The following is a 19,328-nucleotide window of genomic DNA, read 5'->3' as shown; positions in this document are numbered from 1 at the left end:
GTTGGCCAGGCTGGTCTCAAACTCCTGACCTCATGATCCGCCTGCCTCAGCCTCCCAAAGTGCTGGGATTACAGGCGTGAGCCACGGTGCCCGGCCATAATTTTTAATTTTTTTGTAGAGACAAGGTCTCACGATGTTGCGCAGGCTGGTCTTGAACTCCTGGGCTCAAGCAATCTGCCTGCCTTGGCCTCCCACAGTGCTGGGATTACAGACATAAACCACCATGCCTGGCCCAGATTACCTTAGTTTTTACCTGACCTTTTTGTGTCCCACAATCCCATCCAAGACCCCCACATAACACTTAGTTGTCTCAGCTCCTCCTGACTGTGACAGTTTCTCAGACTTCCCTGGTTTTTTCATCTTGACAGTTTTGAGGCATACTGGTCAGGCATTTTAGAGAAGGTCCCTCAATTTGGGCTTCTTTTGTGATTACACTGGGGTTATAGGTTCTTGGGAGGAAAAGTACAGAGGGAAAGTACCATTATCATCTCATCATATCAGCGGGACATGCTTTCAACATGACTTAGCGCTGCCAACGTTGGCCTTGGTCACCTGGCTGAGGTCACGTTTGCTGAGAATCTCCACTTAGGTGAAGTTACTCTTTGTCCCCCTTCCCCCTTCCATAGTTTACTTCTTGGAAGGAAGTCACCAGGTGCAGCCCGCAGGTATGGGATGGAGAATTGGACTCCACCTCCTTGAGGGTGACATAAATTCTTTGGAATTCTGCACAGGAGACTTGACTATTCTCTCCCATATATTTCTGTATTCAGCCATTTAGCTGTATTAGTGTAGATGCATGGATATCAATTTTATACCATGGGTTATAATCCAAGGTTACTTCATTCATTCATTCATTCATTCATTCATTTATTTATTTATTTATTTATTTATTTATTTGAGATGGAGTCTCGCTCTGTCGCCCAGGCTGGAGGGCAGTGGCACAATCTCGGCTCACTGCAACCTCCGCCTCCCGGGTTCAAGTGATTCTCGAGCCTCAGCCTCCAGAGTAGCTGGTATTACAGGCACCCACCACTATGCCTGGCTAATTTTTTTTTAATTTGTTTTTATTTTTAGTGGAGACGAGGGCTTGCTATGTTGCCTAGGCCAGTCTTGAACTCCTCAGTTTAGATAGTCCTCTTGCCTCACCCTCCCAAAGTGCTAGGATTACAGGTGGGAGCCACCGTGCCTGACCTCCTTTCTTTCTTTTGTTGCTCAAGTTGTTCTAGCTTTGGCCACTGGAAGCTTTTTCAGTTCATCGCTGTGACCTCCCAGATATGCACCCATCATTGTGGTGTTTTGTTTGGAAGCACTTCTTTTCTTTCTGGAACTTTAAGATGTTCCAGTTTCATCTGTCCTTTTCTTGCCCTCATCCTAGAATTGCCAGTTTCCCCAGGAAGCCCAAGATCCAGGCCAGGCGCAGTGGCTCACACCTGCAATCCCAGCACTTTGGGAGGCCGAGGCAATTGGATCACCTGAGGTCAGGAGTTCAAGACCAGCCTGACCAACATGGTAAAACCCCATCTCTACTAAAAATACAAAAATTAGCCAGGCATGGTGGCAGGCAACTGTAATCCCAGCTACTTGGGAGGCCGAGGCAGGAGAATCACTTGAACCTGGGAGGCGGAGGTTGCAGTGAGCCGAGACTGTGCCATTGCACTCCAGCCTGTGCAACAAGAGCAAAACTCCGTCTCAAAAAAAAGAAAAAAAAAAAAACAAAAACGAAAATCAAGATGCTGGCGTGCTGGTGCGTCCTCCTTGCTCCTGGGGTGTTGTTGCTTCTAGCTCTTTCCATTTGAGCAAGGAAATGTGTGTGTGTGTGTTACAGGCTTTTTCACATGTGAATCACAGTCCCGCCACTCCTTGGCTCAGCCTGGAACCTTCCCTCTGCTTCTCAGTGCTCTTTCGGTCAAACCCCAAATCCTCAGCTGTCCCCTCCCTGATCCTCCTTGCTATCTGCACCCAACCTGGGCCTCCCTGCCTCCAGCATGCCACCATTGCCCAGGGCCTTTGCACCATTTCTTGCCAAAGCCTGCGATGCTCTGGCCTTCGAGACCCACGCGGCTTCTCCTCCATCAGCTCATCCAGATCCGTGCTCAGCTCCGGTGTCCTGACCTCAGGGAGGCCTTCTTGGCTCTGTAGTCCCCCTTCCCCTGTCTCTTTCCTCCTATCTTACATTTCTTTGCAGCACAACACTGTATCTTATTTTTATTCTTCTTAGTTTCTCTTCCTTACTGAGTATAAACTCCAGGGGTTGTGGGGGCGGCAGGCCTGGGGCTTGTCCAGTGCTGCGTCTCCAGAGCCCGACACACAGGCACAGCTTGCTGCAAGATACACACTTGCTGAATGAATCAGTGTTGCAAAGCCCAGGTCACCTCCGGTGTATGGAGGGCATGAAGTTGAATCCAGGTGCCTGACCCCAAACTCTGCTGCTCCCCCACTTCCTCCACGACCTCTTGAACTTTGTATCAGAAGCGGGACTACGGACTCATGGAACCCTCCCCCAGCCCTGGGTCAGAAGGTGCATTATTGTTCCCTTGTGCCAGATGGGGAAACTGAGGCAGAAGTGACTCCTTTGAGGTCACACAGCCGACAGATGGTGGGGCAGGGATGTGAACCCTAGGTAGCCTGGGTTTTGAGTATGTGTGTTTTACAGAAAGAATTTCTGTGGAGCCCCCATCCAGCTGGACCTAGAAACACAATCTTCACCAGCTCATTCCTGCCCTGGAGTCCTGGAGCACTGGGCCACCTCTGCGCTGTCTGCTCTGGCCCGGAATCAAGTACGCGGGGCACCATCCCCTCCACCTGCAAACCCCACGACCCCTGACCCTCTAAGTCATTCTGCAGCCCACCAGTCACAACCTAGCGATGGAGGGTGCAAGGCCAGAGACTCCCAGCTCCTTTTCCCCAGGTATTCCTGCCTGGCCACCTCTCAGCACTCCTTGGAGCCCGAGTTCTTGCAAGTCAGACTTTCTAGGAGTGGAACCTGACCTTGGCCTTCTTCTCTAACCATCTGCTCCGCCTTTTCTTTGCCATCACCCTCATGTGATCCAGGGCAGCAGCTTTCTCGTTGTATTGACTGGAACCTACAGTAAGAAATGCATCTGACATCTTGACTTCACACACACTCACACCTAGGAATGGAACCAAAGCCTGGGGGAGGAACACCCGCCCTTACTACAGGGAGTGCAGCCTGACACCGTCTTTCTGTTCTGTTTTAAAATTTAATTTAATTAATGTATTTATTTTGAACCAGAGCCTCACTCTGTTGCTCAGGCTGGAGTGCAATGGTGCGATCTTGGCTCACTGCAACCTCCACATCCCGGGTTCAAGCAATTCTCCTGCCTCAGCCTCCTGAGTAGCTGGGATTACAGGCGTGCACCACCATGCCCAGATAATTTTTGTATTTTTAGTGGAGACAGGATTTCACCATGTTGCCCAGGCTGGTCTCGAACTCCTGACTTCAGGTGATCCCCTTGCCTCGGCCTCCCAAAGTGCTGGGATTATAGGCGTGAGCCACCATGCCCAGCCTCTGTTCTATTTTTTTTTTTTTTTGAGACGGAGTCTCACTCTGTCGCCCAGGCTGTAGTGCAGTGGTGCGATCTCTGCTCACTGCAAGCTCCGCCTCCCAGATTCACACCATTCTCCTGCCTCAGCCTCCCGAGTAGCTGGGACTACAGGTGCCCGCCACCATGCCCGGCTAATTTTTCATATTTTTAATAGAGACGGGGTTTCACCATGTCAGCCAGGATGGTCTCGATCTCCTGACCTCATGATCCACTGCCTCGGCCTCCCAAAGTGCTGGGATTACAGGTGTGAGCCACCGCGCCCAGCCCCGTTCTATTTTTTTTAAAACTTGGCCGGGTGCAGTGGCTCACGCCTGTAATCACTGCACTTTGGGAGACCGAGGCAGGTGGATCATGAGGTCAGGAGATCGAGACCATCCTGGCTAACACGGTGAAACCCCATCTCTACTAAAAATACAAAAAATTAGCCAGGTGCGGTGGCGGGCATCTATAGTCCCAGCTACTTGGGAGGCTGAGGCAGGAAAATGGTGTGAACCCGGGAGGCGGAGCTTGCAGTGAGCCGAGATAGCGCCACTGCATTCCAGCCTGAGTGACAAAGCGAGACTCTGTTTCAAAAAAAAAAAAAAAAAAGCTTGACTCACTGAATAGTTCTCCAGCACACTAGCATGTCACAACCTGCTGTTGCTGCTATTGAAAAATGCTCTTGGCCAGGCATGGTGGCTTATGCCTGTCATCCCAGCACATTGGGAGGCCAAGGAAGGTGGGTCACTTGAGCCCAGGAGTTCAAGACCAGCCTGGGCAACATAGCAAGACCTCATCTCCAAAGATTAAAAAAATTAGCCTGGTGTGGTGGCACACGCCTGTGGTCCCAGCTACTTGGGAGGCTCTGGTGGGAGGAGGATTGCTGGAGCCAACAGGTCGAGGCTGAGGTGAGCCATGATCATACCACTGCACTCCAGCCTGAGGAACAAAATCCTGTCTCAAAGAAAATAAAAGAAAGAAGAGAAAGGAAGAAAAGAAAGAGAAAGAAGGAAAGGCCGGGCATGGTGGCTCATGCCTGTAATCCCAGCACTTTGGGAGGCCAAGGCGGGCAGATCACCAGAGGTCAGGAGATCGAGACCATCCTGGCTAACATGGTGAAACCCCGTCTCTACTAAATACACAAAAAATTAGCTGGGATTACAGATGCGTGGCACCACACCCAGCTACGCAGGAGGCTGAGGCGGGAGAATTGCTTGAACCCGGGAGGTGGAGGTTGCAGTGAGCTGAGATCACACAACTGCTCTCCAGCCTGGGTGACAGAGCGAGACTCCATCTGAAGAAAGAAAGACAGAAAGAAAGTGAGAGAGAGAGGGGAAGGAAGGAAGGAAGGAAGGAAGGAAGGAAGGAAGGAAGGAAGGAAGGAAGGAAGGAAGGCAGGCAGGCAGGCAGGCAGGCAGGCAGGGAGGGAGGGAGAGAGGGAAGGAGGGAGGGAGGGAAGGAGGGAGGAAGGGGAAGGAAAGAAAAACTCTTCTAGAGCAGAAACATCCAATCCTGCAAAGCCCAAAGATGCCGTTGTAGAATATAACTAGGATAGCTCAAAAACTCACATTTTCTGAGGGTGCCCTCTGTGTCAGGCACAGTTATAAGCGTTTTACATATATTAATTCATTTAATCCCAACAACAGTTCTGAAAGTTGAGCACCATTATTAGTGTCCCCAGGCTACAGATGAGGCAGCAGACGCGCAGAGAGGTTAAGTCACCTAAGGTCACACAGCTCCACAGTGGCAGAGCCAGGCAGTCTGGTTCCAAAGAAGGTGCTCTTAACCCCCAAGCTTCACCACACTTTTCCTGGCCAAAGCAAAAGGGTAAAGACTTGAGCTGGGTAGTTTCTGCCTCGCCTGGAAGGAAAAGACCCACACCCAGCAAAGTGGGCTTCCTGCCAGGATGGGGCATGGAGGCAGGTGTCTGGAGTCCCTCGTGCAGAGGCTGAAGTGGCCCTTCTCAAACTTGCAGCCCCCACTACATGGGTGCTCAGAATGGCTGCCCTGCAATAACCCTTCTTGTGGGCATGCGTGGGTGGTGGTGGTGGTGAAGCCACTCCGGGTTGAGCAGAGCAAAAATGTTTGCAGTGTTTGTGAGAAGAAGCTGTGAGTTGCTTGGCTTTTGGAGGGGAAGTTCTGCAGGGACGTTCTGCAGGACAGGGTTACGGGAAAGAAGAAAGCCTGGGCTGGAGTGGTGGCTCACGCCTGGAATCCCAGCATTTTGGGAGGCTCACTCAGGAGGATCACCTGAGGTCAGGACTTTGAGACCAGCCTGGCCAACATGGTGAAACCCTGTCTCTGCTAAAAATACAAACTTAGCTGGGTGTGGTGGCGGGCGCCTGTAGGTAGTTACAGCTACTTGGGAGGCTGAGGCAGGAGAATCGCTTGAACCCAGGAAGCGGAGGTTGCAGTGAGCCGAGATCTCACCACTGCATTCCAGCCTGGGTGATGAGGAAGACTCCATCTCAAATAAATAAATAAACAAATAAATAAAGTTAACCTTCAAGAACAGCCATCATCGTTCCTCAAGTTCCTGACAGAATCGCTCGCTGCCTTCCTGCATGCAGTTTCTGAGCTCTCTCGCTTTATTTTTAACTATTGTCATGTGTGCCTTGGAGGAAGCTACCTCAAGTTCCCTTTGAACTGTCAAAAAAATGAACTAGTTGCAGTGGAGAATGGACAGCAATCCTAGAAGAAAAATGGCCCCTTAGCTGCAGGAAAGTCAACCAACATGCATTGCTTACATCAGCTCTGTGGCCCTCCGCTCCTTTCTCAGGAAATTAATACTGATTGGGAAATACTTGGGACACGTTTGATGGAAGAGAAAAGAGGTGTTAGTCATTAAAGGGTGGGGCTGGTCAGTGGAGAACAGGCTTGGACGGGCAGAAGCACACTGCAGGCCCTTCCGCAGAGCTTACCCAGACCTCCAGCCCTATTTTTCTTTTTCTTTTCTTTTTTTTTTTTTTTTTGAGACGGAGTCTTATTCTGTCACCCAAGCTGGAGTGCAGTGGTGCAACCTTGGCTCACTGCCACCTCTGCCTCCTGGGTTCAAGTGATTCTCCTGCCTCAGCCTCCTGAGTAGTTGGGATTACAGGCACCCATCACCATGTCCGGCTAATTTTTGTATTTTTAGTAGAGACGGGGTTTCTCCATGTTGGCCAGTCTAGTCGCGAACTCCTGACCTCAGGTGATCCACCTGCCAAAGTGCTGGGATTACAGGCGTGAGCCACCACTTGCCCAGCTTGAATGTTAAATTTAGCTTAAGCTTCCTGGTGCCCCAAGCGAAAGAGAGGGTCATGATAAGTCCCTAGGGTCATGGTTTCAAAAAGGAAGTGTATCAGGTTTTCAGGAAAGTGAAACTTCTATTTTTTTTTTTTAGATGAAGCTTCGCTCTTGTTGCCCAGGTTGGAGGGCAATGGCATGATCTCAGCTCACTGAGGCAATTCTCCTGCCTCAGCCTCCCAAGTAGCTGGGATTACAAGTGTCTGCCACCAGGAATGGCTTTTTTTTTTCTTTTTTTTTTTTTTTTGAGACGGAGTCTCGCTCTGCCGCCCAGGCTGGAGTGCAGTGGCCAGATCTCAGCTCACTGCAAGCTCCGCCTCCCGGGTTTACGCCATTCTCCTGCCTCAGCCTCCCGAGTAGCTGGGACTACAGGCGCCCGCCACCTCGCCCGGCTAGTTTTTTTTGTATTTTTTAGTAGAGACGGGGTTTCACCATGTTAGCCAGGATGGTCTCGATCTCCCAACCTCGTGATCCGCCCGTCTCGGCCTCCCAAAGTGCTGGGATTACAGGCTTGAGCCACCGCGCCCGGCCTTTTTTTTTTTTTTTGAGACGGAGTCTCACTGTGTCGCCCGGGCTGGAGTGCAGTGGCCGGATCTCAGCTCACTGCAAGCTCCGCCTCCGGGGTTTACACCATTCTCCTGCCTCATCCTCCCGAGTAGCTGGGACTACAGGCGCCCGCCACCTCGCCCGGCTAGTTTTTTGTATTTTTTAGTAGAGACGGGGTTTCACCGTGTTAGCCAGGATGGTCTCGATCTCCTGACCTCGTGATCCGCCCGTCTCGGCCTCCCAAAGTGCTGGGATTACAGGTTTGAGCCACCGCGCCCAGCCTTTTTTTTCTTTTTTTTTTTTTTTTGAGACAGAGTTTCGCTCTTGTTGCCCAGGCTGGAGTGCAATGGCATGATCTTGGCTTACTGCGCCTCTACTTCCCAGGTTTAAGCAATTCTCCTGCCTCAGCCTCCTGAGTAGCTGAGATTACAGGTGCCCGCCACCACGCCCGGCTAATTTTTTGTATTTTTAGTAGAGATGGGGTTTCACCTGTTGGCCAGGCTGGTCGTGAACTCCTGGCCTCAGGTGATCCGCCCACCTCAGCCTCCCAAAGTGCTGGGATTATAGGCGGGAGCCAACGCACCCAGCCGAAAGTGAAACTTCTTAGGATGGAGGCCTAAGGAGACCCATGGCATGGTGAAAGTAGCAAGGATCTGGAAGAAGTTGTCATAATAGGTATTTATAGACTGTGTGGCCCTGAAAAAGGACTCAACTTTCCTGAGCCTCAGTTTTCTCATCCGTAAATTGGGGATAAGATTTACCTTGCTGGGCAATTGTGGGTATCAGGGAGAAAATATAACTTCTCCTCAGTCCCTGTAAGTTCGTGGTTGGGTCAGCCCGTTGTAACAAAAGACAGATTCACATGAAAACCAAGCAAGTTGATTAACACATGCAGTGCACATCACGAGGCAGAAACTGCAATGAAAGGTGACCCGAAGCAGTGGCTCAGAACTCCGGCTTATCCAGAATCTTTGACAAAGAAGAATGAATTTTCAAGAAGTGACAAGACAAGGGAAAGCAGCTTTCGGCTTCCAGTGGTGGGAAACCGCAAGAAGGTAAATATATGGGAGAAAATGAATGGAGGAAGGTTTGTTTGTAGACTCTTCTGGTGCCTCCGAGCTGATAATCATTGTCTCCAGTAAAGTAGAATTTATGTCCTGTATTTAGGCATGTAAGAAGTCAAGACTGAGCCAGGTGTGGTGGCTCACGCCTGTGGTTCCAGAACTTTGGGAGGCCGAGGTGGGCAGATCACCTGAGGTCAGGAGTTGGAGACCAGCCTGGCCAACATGCTGAAACCCTGTCTCTACTAAAAATACAAAAATTAGGGCCGGGCTTGGTGGCTCACGCCTATAATACCAGCACTTTGGGAGGCTGAGGTGAGTGGATCATGAGGTCAGGAGTTTGAGACCAGCTTGGCTAACATAGTGAAACGCTGTCTCTACTAAAAAGACAAAAAATTAGCCAGGCATGGTGGCGGGCGCCTGTAGTCCCAGCTACTCAGAAGCCTGAGGCAGGAGACTCGCTTGAACTCAGGAGGCGGAGGTTGCAGTGAGCCAAGAGCGTGCCACTGCACTCCAGCCTGGGTGACAGAATGAGACTCCATCTCAAAAAAAAAAAAAAAAAAAATTAGCTGGGCGTGGTGGCGGGCGCCTGTAGTCCCAGGTACTCGAGAGGCTGAGGTAGGAGAATTTCTTGAACATGGGAGGTGAAGGTTGCAGTGAGCCGAGATTGTGTCATTGCACTCCAATCTTGGTTACAAAAGTGAGATTCCGTCTGGGGAAAAAAAAAAAAAAAAAGTCAAGAATGGCAGGGCATGATGGTTCACAGCTGTAATCCCAACACTTTGGGAGGCTGAGGCGGGCAGATTGCTTGAGTCCAGGAGTTTGAGAGCAGCCTGGGCGACATGACAAAACCCTGTCTCTACAAAATGTAGCCCATGCCTGTACTCCCAGCTACTTGGGAGGCTGAGATGGGAGGGTCGCTTGGGCCTAGGAGACAGAGGTTGCAATGAGCTGAGACTGTACTACCGCACTCCAGCCTGGGTGACAGAGTGAGACCCTGTCTCAAAATAATAGTAAAACAATAATCATCTTTTAAAAGTCAAGATTACACAAATTTAGTTTACAGATCTTAGCTTTTATTCATGATTCTACTTATTATTATTATTCTTATTTTTAGAGACATGGTCTCACTTTGTCACCCAGGCTGGATTGCAGAGGTGAGATCACAGCTCGCTGCAACCTTGAATTTCTGGGCTCAAGTGATCCTCCTACCTCAGCCTCCCAAGTAGCTAAAACTACAGGCACATGCCACCATGCCTGGCTAATGTTTTATTTTTTGTAAAGATGAGGTCTCACTGTGTTGCTCAGGCTGGTCTTGATCCTCTAGCCTCAGCCTCCCAAAATGTTGGAATTTCAGGCATGAGTCACCCTGGCCCATTCATGAGTCTAAAATTGGGAGTCCCACAGAACCAGGACAGGTTCAAGGGGCTTCAGTCAGCAACATAGAGTGTTTGTGGATGGAAAACAGAAGTAAGCTATAGAGCTTAATTGGTTACAGTGTTTGCTTTGTTTGAATCAGTTGGCCACCTAAGATCTACTAAAGCTCAGCTGTTGTAACTGACAAAAACTCAGCTATTTGCTACATGTATATACTCTTAAGTTAATTAGTTTCATTTAGCATGAGTGACTCCATATTGGTTTGGTCTGCTGGACCCGGTACAGGGGTCTTGTCCCAATCAATGGCTTCCTGCAAATTTTATTTAACAGGCAGAAAGGGGGAGAGGAGGCCGGGCGCGGTGGCTCAAGCCTGTAATCCTAGCACTTTGGGAGGCTGAGACGGGCGGATCACAAAGTCAGGAGATCGAGACCATCCTGGCTAACCCGGTGAAACCCCGTCTCTACTAAAAAATACAAAAAACTAGCCGGGCGAGGTGGCGGGCGCCTGTAGTCCCAGCTACTGGGGAGGCTGAGGCAGAAGAATGGCGTGAACCCGGGAGGCGGAGCTTGCAGTGAGCTGAGATCCAGCCACTGCACTCCAGCCTGGGCGACAGAGCGAGACTCCGTCTCAAAAAAAAAAAAAAAAAAAAAGAAAGGGGGAGAGGATAGAAAGATCTCTTCATCTGCTTGCTGCTTCTTAATTGCCTTCAGCTCAAAAATATTTATGTCAAAGAGGTATATTTTGGGGGGACATATTCTGGTTTCCTTCACGGGGATCAAAGAGAACAATATGTAAGGCACATCTTAGTGCTTGGCAACTTGGCATGCCTCATTCTCCTGGCAGCGTCTTGCATAGTAAAAAGCACGATTTGAATTGCTGTCAGCAAATACATATTCAATGAAGAATTCCTTTGGAAGATGCAAAACCATTCCTCATTTGGCTCTTTCTTGCAACAAACTCTAAAGACCAGAGAGCAGCACTGAAAGTGCAGCCTAGCAAAAGCATGGTTAGGGCCAGGTGTTAGGAAGCCTCAGGACAGGCTGCTCGCTCGGTCGTTAGAGTTCCTTCTGAAATGTCCATTTCTCTTCTGGCTCTTGGCATCCTTGCAGCAGGCTAGAGACTGCTGCTAAGGCCCAGTGATCGGAGCCTGGGGTAGGCATGAGGCTGTGAGCCTACCCCAGGAAGGTTGTTAGTGTGCATTCCTGGGGACAGGTCCAACGTTCCTTCCAAAAGACACCCATGGTCCTTCCTGGCTCCTCTGCAAGTGTCCACTGGAGAATACAGAACCTGTAGCCTGCATCTTAGAAAACCTGGACCAGGCCGGGCACAGTGGCTTATACCTGTAATCCCAGCACTTTTGGAGGCTGAGGCGGGCAGATCACCTGAGGTCTGAATTTCAGACCAGCCTGGCCAACATGGTGAAACCCTGTCTCTACTAAAAAATACAAAAAATTAACCAGCCATGGTGGCACACACCTGCAGTCCCAGCTACTTGGGAGGCTGAGATATGAGAATCGCTTGAATCCAGGAGGCAAGGTTGCAGTGAGCCGAGATCATGCCACTGCACTCCAGCCTGGGTGACAGAGCAAGACCCTGTCTCAAAAAACAAAAAAACAAAAAACAAAAAACAAAAACCCGGGACAATTTAGAAAGCCACTCCATCTTACCCAAGCCCTCTCCCCTTTCCTGGCTGGAATAATGGCCTCTGGGCCTCTCTCTGTCTCTCTTTTTTTCTTTTTTTCAAGGCAGAATCTCACTCCGTCACCCAGGCTGGAGTGCAGTGGAACAGTTATGGCTCACTGCAGCCTCGACCTCCAGGGCTCAGGTGATCCTTCCACCTCAGCCTCCCGAGAAGCTGGAACTACAGGTGTACACCACTACACCGGCTAATTTTTTCTATTTTTTTTTTTTTTTTTTTGTAGAGACTGGGTTTTGCCATGTTACCCAGGCTGGTCTCAAACTCCTGGCCTCAAGTGATCCTCCAGCCTCGTCCTCCCAAAGTACTGGGACTACAGGCACGAGCCATCATGCCTGACCTGGGCCTCTGCTTGTTGCAGCCTCTGGAGCCAGCAGGCACAGGGCCCAAGGTGGTCCTGAGAGGCCCAGGCATCTCTTGGGTAGAAAAAGTCCTTCTCGCCGGGTGTGGTGGCTCACGCCTGTAATCCCAGCACTTTGGGAGGCCGAAGCGGGCAGATCATGAGGTCAGGAGATCAAGACCATCCTGACTAACACAGTGACACCCCGTCTCTACTAAAAATACAAAATATTAACTGGGCGTGGTGGGGGGCGCCTGTAGTCCCAGCTACTTGGGAGGCTGAGGCAGGAGAATGGCGTGAACCCGGGAGGCAGAGGTTGCAATGAGCTGAGATCGCACCACTGCACTCCAGCCTGGGCGACAGAGCAAGACTCCATCTCAAAAGAAAAAAAGAAAAGAAAAGAAAAAGTCCTTATCTAAGCCTCAAATCCGTCATCCATCCAAGGGACCAATAACAGCTCCTTTACCTCCCAGGCTGGATTGAAGAGGGTGCTTTAAGCCGTTGTTTCACTAAGTAATTGACTGGCTCACCCTTCACCCTATCCTGGAAGGATATGAAGCCACTGTTGTAATCTCAGGGATGGGCTCACCCACCACCCCCATGCTCTTGGTCCACCAAAGCTGGGAGGTCACTGCTGTCAACCCAGGGCTGAGCAAGGAGGGACTTAGGCCCTGGGCTGTCTCCCCCAGCCTCTCACTCATGCCTGCTGTAGGGGAGGAGGGAGTGGCCTCCTTCTACCCTCTAAATTCCTTGGCTGGGCTACACATTAAATTTACATAAGAGAGATTAACAAGAGAAAAAGCATGTGTAACTACGACCTATGCATGGGAATCCCACAAAATATGAGACTGGACAAAGGATCAGATGAGTAAAGCTCATATAACATCCTACAAGGGACAGGAAACATTCCTTCAGAAAGGAATAGGGGCTCGGGTCGGTGTGGTGGTTCACGCCTGCAATCCCAGCACATTGGGAGGCTGAGGTGGGCGGATCACGAGGTCAGGAGTTTGAGACCAGTCTGGCAAACATGGCAAAACCCCTGCCTCTACTGAAAATGACAAAAATTAGCCAGGGATGGTGGTGTGTGCCTGTAGTCCCAGCTAATTGGGAGGCTGACGCAGGAGAATTGCTTGAACCCAGGAGGTGGAGGATGTGGTGAGCCAATATGGCGCCACTGCACTCCAGCCTGGACAACAGAACAAGACTCCTTCTCAAAACAAAACAAAACAAAACAAAAAACATAAAAACCCCACAAAAATCAGCTGGGTCTGGTGGCGTGTGCCTGTAATCCCAGCTACTTGGGAGGCCGAGGCAGGAGAATTGCTTGAACCTAGGATGCAGAGGTTGCAGTGAACTGAGATGGCACCACTGCATTCCAGCCTGGACAACAGAGCAAGACTCTGTCTCAAAAAAAAAAAAAAAAAAAAAAAAATAGAGGCTTGGGATCCTGGGGACGTGGTACACAAGTTAAGCGAGAGTGAGGGGAGAAGAGGGTACGGTGAATGAAGTTTGTCTTCTTATGCAGATAAAATTTTTCAGGTAAGAAAAGTTAGCTCTGAGCAGCCCTCTGCCTGATACTAATACTTTACCAATGGAGATTTTCCTTCTCTGTTTTTGACACAGGGTCTCACTTTGCTCCCCAGGCTGGAGTGCAGTGGTGCAATCATGGTTCACTGTAGCCTCCATCTCCCTGGCTCAAGCCATCCTCCCTCCTCAGCCTCCTGAGTAGCTGGGACTACAGTGTGTGCACCACCACGACTGGCTAATTTTTAAATTTTTTGTAGAGACAGGGGTTTCCCTATGTTGCCCAGGCTGGCCCGAATTCCTGGGCTCAAGCGATCCTGCCACCTCGGCCTCCCAAACTGCTGGGATTGCAGGAGTGAGCCACAGTGCCAAGCCTGGAGATTTTCTTTATATATATAAATCATTTTACAAAAGGACAGCTTTTCAGAGCTACTCCTATGCCTTCAGTTTCTAAGAATAATCCCTTCAAAATATGCTGAAGAAGTATATTTTGGGGTGGCACATGCTGGTCTCCCACAGTCATATTTTGGGTGTGTGTCCTGAGCCCCAACACTGGTCACCTCGCAGTGGTGCTTGGGGTCCCTGGGTGCCTAGAGCTGGCAGGTTACCCCTTCTCTCTCTCCCGCTCTCAGCCTTTCTCCCGCTGCTGTTGAAATTCTTTCCTGCGTGAAGGCGGAGCGCTTAGGGGCGCTTAGGACCTGTATATGGTCGTTTTCCTTCGCATAAAAAGAAAACTTGTTTTGTAGAAGGGCAAGGTGCAGCTTCCAGAGGTACCTGGGATGATGCCCCTCTAGCAGTAGGCGAGCTTGGGGGTGTGGGCGGCGGGGGAAGGCGAGGCCCTGGGGGACCTGTTGTTTTTCCTGTTGTAAGTGAAAAGGAAACAAAGTGGGAAGTGGAGTGTGCGGGCTGGCGGCAGGCGGGGCGCCCCGCCGCGCCCCGCCTCCCTCCCTCGAGGCTCACTCGCGCCCAGCGCCGTCGCTCCGAGCGGCCGCGAGCCGAGCCGCCCAGCCCTGCCAGCTGCGCCAGGAAGGTAAGCGATCGCCGCTGGCTGCATCAGGGGAGGTGGGAAGAGGACCGCGGCCAGGGGCTTTGGGAGCCGCGGCTGCGCTCGGGGCCGCGGGGCTGGCTGGCGGGCGTCTCTCCGGCACACACAGCCCATGCGCCCTGGCCCTGGGCACCTCCCCGCGTCTAGCGAGCCGGGCCCTGGGAGCCCCGGGGGCCGGGCTGCTGGGACCTGAGCGGGGGCTGCCCTAGAGGCCCGGGGCCGTCCCCCGTGGGCCCGCCGAGAGGAGCGCGTGCAGCTCTCCGGCGCCTGCACTGCGCGCCTTGCCCGCCTGGCCGGGCGGCTGGGTTTCGGCTGAGCTCCCAGCGGAGGTGCGGCCTCCCGTGCGCCGGCAGAGGCAAGAGGAAACTGGAAGCGCTCAGCGCGTGCGCCCGCTCCGAGCGCTGGCGAGAGGACCAGGGACCTCCTCTGTACGGCGGCTGGGTCCACAGAGGGCGCGCTGGCGGTGTCCCCCGAGTGCCCTGGCGCGGAGAGAGGGCTGCGCACAGTTCGCCGGCGCCCGGGTCCTGTGCGCCCTTCCCAGCCCGGGCAAGTGGGGAGCGGAGCTGCAGAGGGACCAGGGTGGACGTTTCCGGGGCTTCCTCCCGACTTGTGGACCCGCGCCCCGCCTCCCCGTCCCAGGCCTCCCGCGCTGTTCGCCGCGTTTGCTGCAGCGGCGCAGGCAAGATCAGCTCCGGATCTGCGGCCGAGCCGGGGTTACGCCGGCAAAACCGCCCCCAGCTTTGCATTTCCGGACTTTTTTATAAAATACTCTTACCCGTAATTCAGCCTGAATGAGGCTTTTTTTAAAAAATCGAGTTTCCTGTTTTTATTTAGGCTTCCTCATCTGCACCTCTTCCTCTGAGATAGAGAAGAGGGGAACTGGCACGACCTTTCGTGGGCACCAGGATGGGGGCGTTGCGGGGCGGGAAGACGGGGGTCCAGAGAACCGGGGAAGGGCCGCTGGGAGGTCCCGAAAGTGCGCTCTGGGTGGGGCGAGAGTGAAGCAGGTAGGGGCGAGATTTCCGGGGTCGCGGGTGGGGGGCGCCCTGGAGCGGCCAAGATGCAGGTTCCTCGCGTGGCCCCCCTGGGATCTGCCCAGTTTGCGGATGGAGCGCGGAGCTGATGGGCCAGCTCTCACTTGGTGTAGGTGTTCCCTGGAAGGAGGGACCTGCGGATCTTGAACCCCACCAGACTCCATTAAGGGGGCCTTCCCTCTGCCTCCTGAGAAGTCCCACCTCTGAAATGCTGGGCACAGCCGCGCGTGGATGTGGGGCGGGTGTGCCGTGGGTTGGAGTGGGAAGGGGCTATTTTCCTCACTCAGGGCTCTCGGAGGGGAAGGTTTACTGCTCCCTGGGGCCTTTAAGACCAAGGGCTAACCCCTGCTTTCTTCCAGGAGTGCTTGACGGTGCCTTGGTGTTCTTGTCAATTGAACGGTACCATAGGACATTACTCCCCAAAGAACTGGTCGTTCTTACCTAGGTGATTTCAGTTGGACAACCGTAGGAACTGAGTGGTGTTGTCTTCATTTTACAGTTAAGGCAATGAAGGCTCAGAAAAGTTAAATAACTCACCAACCCACACAGTTTACAAGTAGCTCCTCCAGAATCCCAGCTCTTTCCGACGCCAGCGCGTTTAATCATCTGGGGGTGCCGTTGCTGGCGGGGTAAGGAGAATATCCTAGTAATTATCTTGGGGGGATTTGGAGGGGACGACTTTTCAGAGGCATCCTCTAAGATACCCTTGAGACTCCTCTGTAACACCCGCTGCTGCCATTCACACCCCTCCCCAATTTGATTGATGTGTTGAGTGGGGCGGAAGGTTCTTTTGGTTGATGAGGCTGCGACCAAACGCAAGGAGATATAAATAGAGCTTTCTCTTTGGCTCTCTCTAGAGCAGAAATGCCAACCCCTTAGCATTTCCATGGCCTGCTGGAGTTTCATTTCTTGATATTAGGATTCCAGCCATCTTGGCTGGTGAGAGGCCTGCTGGCGGCTTCCTGGGCTTGGTCCTCTTTTGGTACTTGCACAGAATGATGGAAGACACTGGAGTGGGCTGGAGGAGTGCTCTTAAAACCCGGTTGTGGCTGATAGCGGTAGCTCATACCTGTCATCCCAGAGCTTTGGGAGGCCCAGACGGGAGGATCACTTGAAGCCAGGAGTTCAAGGTTGCAGTAAGCTATTACAGTGCCACTGCGCTCCTGCCTGGGTGACAGAGCAAGACCCCATCTCTGAAAAATATAACACAACAACCCAGTTGCCTGCTCGAGAGACACCTAAGCTAGCCTCCTTCTGAGCCCCACTTCCCACACCCCTCAGCCCATGTTCAGAAACAGACTACATTGGCCACACTGCTCACTTAGATGTTTCTGGAATTAGGGCACGTGCCCCAGAGGTACTCCCGACCACGCGGATGTCCCCTTCTAGCAGGAAAAGCGCGTTTCTGCGTTTCTGCAGCCTCAGTCCACGCCGCCGGGTCTTTGCACTAAGCTGGGGGCTCCGTTTCTCCTCCGCTACTATGTTTAGCAAGTATTTCCTGAGATCCCACGGGGGCTCAGGGGCTATGCTAAGAACAGAGCAGGCAGAGTGGGAGGGCATCGGCCCCTGGGGGGCTCACAGGACGGACAGTCCACCAATGGTTGGAGGCCAGCACCCAGAGCCAGTCCGCTGTCACACAAGAGTGTCCGATGGAATTCATGGGGGTGGGAGTGGTGATGGTGAGAGTCGGTTCCTGCTTCACCTTGTTTTTCTTCAATTGCACAGTGAAAGGGAGAAGTGAATGTGCAACGGATGAAGCAATTCCCCTTTGGCTGGGTTATTTTCAAAACCATTTTTGTGTAGAGAGCAGTTCCCTCCCTCCCTGAGGCCAGCTGCTGGTGTGGGTGGGCCTGATGGTGGGGTTTGGGGCCCCAGCAAATGTTTCCTTAATGTGGGGCCTTCAGAAAGTTCTTTCAGGCCAGGCGAGGTGGTTCACGCCTGTAATCCCAGCACTTTGGGAGGCCGAGGTGGGCGGATCACTTGAGGTCAGGAGTTCAAAACCATCTTGGCCAACATGGTGAATCCCTGTCTCTACAAAACAATGCAAAAAACATTATCTGGGTATGGTGATGAGCACCTGTAATCCCAGCTACTCGGGAGGTGGAGGCAGGAGAATCACTTCAACCCAGGAGGTGGAGGTTGCAGTGAGCTGAGATTGTGCTACTGCACTCCAGCCTGGGCAACAGAGTGAGACTCCATCTCAAAAAGAAAAAAAAAGAAAAAAAGCTCTTTCAGCCAGGAGGGTGGCTTCAGCTATTCCCCAGGGGACAAGCGTGTTTCGCAGCAAAGCTGTTAGAGAAGATGGTCCTAGAAGCAATGCCCCAGGATGGATGAGACAAGGAAGGGCCCTGTCCACGGGAGGGTGGCAGAGCCTGGCTTGTTTGAGAGGGAGGAAAATATTATCATCTTGGTACTGGTGACAGTGTTTCATAATTAGCGAAGGTTGCAAAACGCCACCTTTCTCTCCCTACAGTTAACGCTAAGACTGAATTGTCTTTAATTTGGTTGGTGGAAATCCCCGGCAATCATATCAGAAATGCTGCGAGTTTCAAGATGGAAACAATAAAAAACCCAGGAACCCCTTGCCACCCTTTTTTTTTTATTGCAGCTAAACACTGTGGCTTGCTGTGGGTCCTACCAAAATAATGGGCCACCCTCGCCTCCCTGAGGGCCAGCACAGTCCCTGGGGCCTGTGAATGTTCCCCTTCCAGCTGCACTGGCTGGATATGCATGAAACTCCCCTCCCTCCCCAGAAGTGACAACCGCACTACCTCGGATAAGGGTCAGGACTCCTGGAAATGGGTCGCTTTTCCTATTACTTTCTTTTTGCTTCTTTTTTTTTTTTTTTTTTTTTTTTTTGGAGATGGAGTCTCACTTTGTTGCCCAGGCTGGAGTGCAGCGGTGTGATCTCGGCTCACTGCAACCTCTGCCTCCCAGGTTCAAGCGATTCTCCCACCTCAACCTCCCGAGTAGCTAGGATTACAGACATGCGCCACTATGGCCAGCTATTTTTAGTATTTTTAGCAGAGACGGTGTTTTGCCATGTTGGCCAGGCTGGTCTCACACTCCTGACCTCAGGTGATCCGTCCACCTTGGCCTCCCAAAGTGCTAGGTTTAAAGGCGTGAGCCATCGTGCCCAGCCTTCCTATTACATTCTGAGCACAGGGGGAGTGATCAGAGCGAAGGGTGCGGCATTTCTAAAGTGGTATTTCGGTTGGCTTCTGTTTCACTCATATTGGGGGAAATTGCTTCCACTTAGAGAAAATGCCGGAAGAGTGGGAGGTGCCAGGAGTAGGGTGGGGGAGGAGGAGATGCAGAAAGGGATGGACTTTTTGGGATTTTTCATCCTGGAGGATGCTGTACAGGTTAAATATCCCTTATCCAAAATGCTTGGGACCAGAAATGGGTTGGATTTTGGATTTTGGGATATTTGCATTATATGCTTACCAACTGGGCATTCCAAATCCAAATGTCTGACATGTAAAATGCTCCAAAGAGCGGCCGGGTGTGGCGGCTCACGCCTGTAATCCCAGCACTTTGGGAGGCTGAGGTGGGTGGATCACCAGGTCAGGAGATCGAAACCATCCTGGCTAACACGGTGAAATCCCGTCTCTACTGAAAATACAAAAAATTAGCTGAGCGTGGCAGCGGGCGCCTGTAGTCCCAGCTACTCTGGAGGCTGAGGCAGGAGAATGGCGTGAACCCGGGAGGAGGAGCTTGCAGTGAGCCGAGATGGCTCCACTGTGCTCCAGCCTGGATGACAGAGCAAGACTCCGTCCCAAAAAAATAAATAAAATAAAATAAAATAAAATAAAATAAAATGCTCCAAAGAGCTTTGTATTCGATCATGATGGCACTCAAAAATTTCAGATTT

At 51.8% G+C, this 19,328-nt stretch overlaps 3 protein-coding genes across 34 annotated transcripts in view; 1 reads left to right on the top strand and 2 right to left on the bottom strand.

Moving 5' to 3' along the window:
- The window catches only part of PIK3CD (phosphatidylinositol-4,5-bisphosphate 3-kinase catalytic subunit delta), a 100,156-nt gene that overhangs the window by 11,227 nt on the left and 69,601 nt on the right, over nt 1-19,328 (top strand). For 30 of the 32 annotated variants that reach the window (XM_077974886.1, XM_077974872.1, XM_077975005.1 and 27 more), the window contains exon 1: nt 14,334-14,405. The exons of 1 other annotated variant lie outside the window; for it this stretch is intronic. The gene's annotated coding sequence lies outside the window, so the exon portion shown is untranslated. Of the gene's footprint in view, nt 1-7,657; nt 8,432-14,333; nt 14,406-19,328 lie in introns of those variants that run through there. One more of the 32 variants, XM_077974809.1, reaches the window with a different exon arrangement.
- Nucleotides 14,447-19,268, bottom strand: LOC144336494 (uncharacterized). The gene is made up of 2 exons (XM_077975231.1): nt 18,546-19,268; nt 14,447-16,159 (listed from the first exon to the last, which is right to left on the bottom strand). Exon 2 carries the CDS (start codon nt 15,164-15,166, stop codon nt 14,564-14,566), a length of 603 nt encoding a protein of 200 aa, XP_077831357.1. The 5' UTR covers nt 15,167-16,159; nt 18,546-19,268; the 3' UTR covers nt 14,447-14,563.
- On the bottom strand, nt 16,357-17,160 carry LOC710638 (putative uncharacterized protein PIK3CD-AS1). Its single transcript, XM_001099505.5, has 2 exons — nt 16,776-17,160; nt 16,357-16,621 (listed from the first exon to the last, which is right to left on the bottom strand). Exons 1-2 carry the CDS (start codon nt 17,012-17,014, stop codon nt 16,357-16,359), a joined length of 504 nt encoding a protein of 167 aa, XP_001099505.2. The 5' UTR covers nt 17,015-17,160.

The sequence above is a fragment of the Macaca mulatta genome, chromosome 1 (assembly GCF_049350105.2).
Source record: "Macaca mulatta isolate MMU2019108-1 chromosome 1, T2T-MMU8v2.0, whole genome shotgun sequence".
Taxonomy (NCBI): Eukaryota; Metazoa; Chordata; class Mammalia; order Primates; family Cercopithecidae; genus Macaca; species Macaca mulatta.
Note: the sequence above shows the minus strand (reverse complement) of the source record. Positions and strands in the feature narration are given on the sequence as shown.

Excerpts from the sequence above, each read along its gene's own strand:
- LOC144336494 (XM_077975231.1), bottom strand. The coding sequence starts at position 15,166 with ATGCAAAGCTGGGGGCGGTTTTGCCGGCGTAACCCCGGCTCGGCCGCA.
- LOC710638 (XM_001099505.5), bottom strand. The coding sequence starts at position 17,014 with ATGCCCTCCCACTCTGCCTGCTCTGTTCTTAGCATAGCCCCTGAGCCC. Across the intron at positions 16,622-16,775 it reads CTAATTCCAGAAACATCTAA|GCAGGAGCGCAGTGGCACTG; the intron begins GTGAGCAGTGTG and ends TCTGTCACCCAG.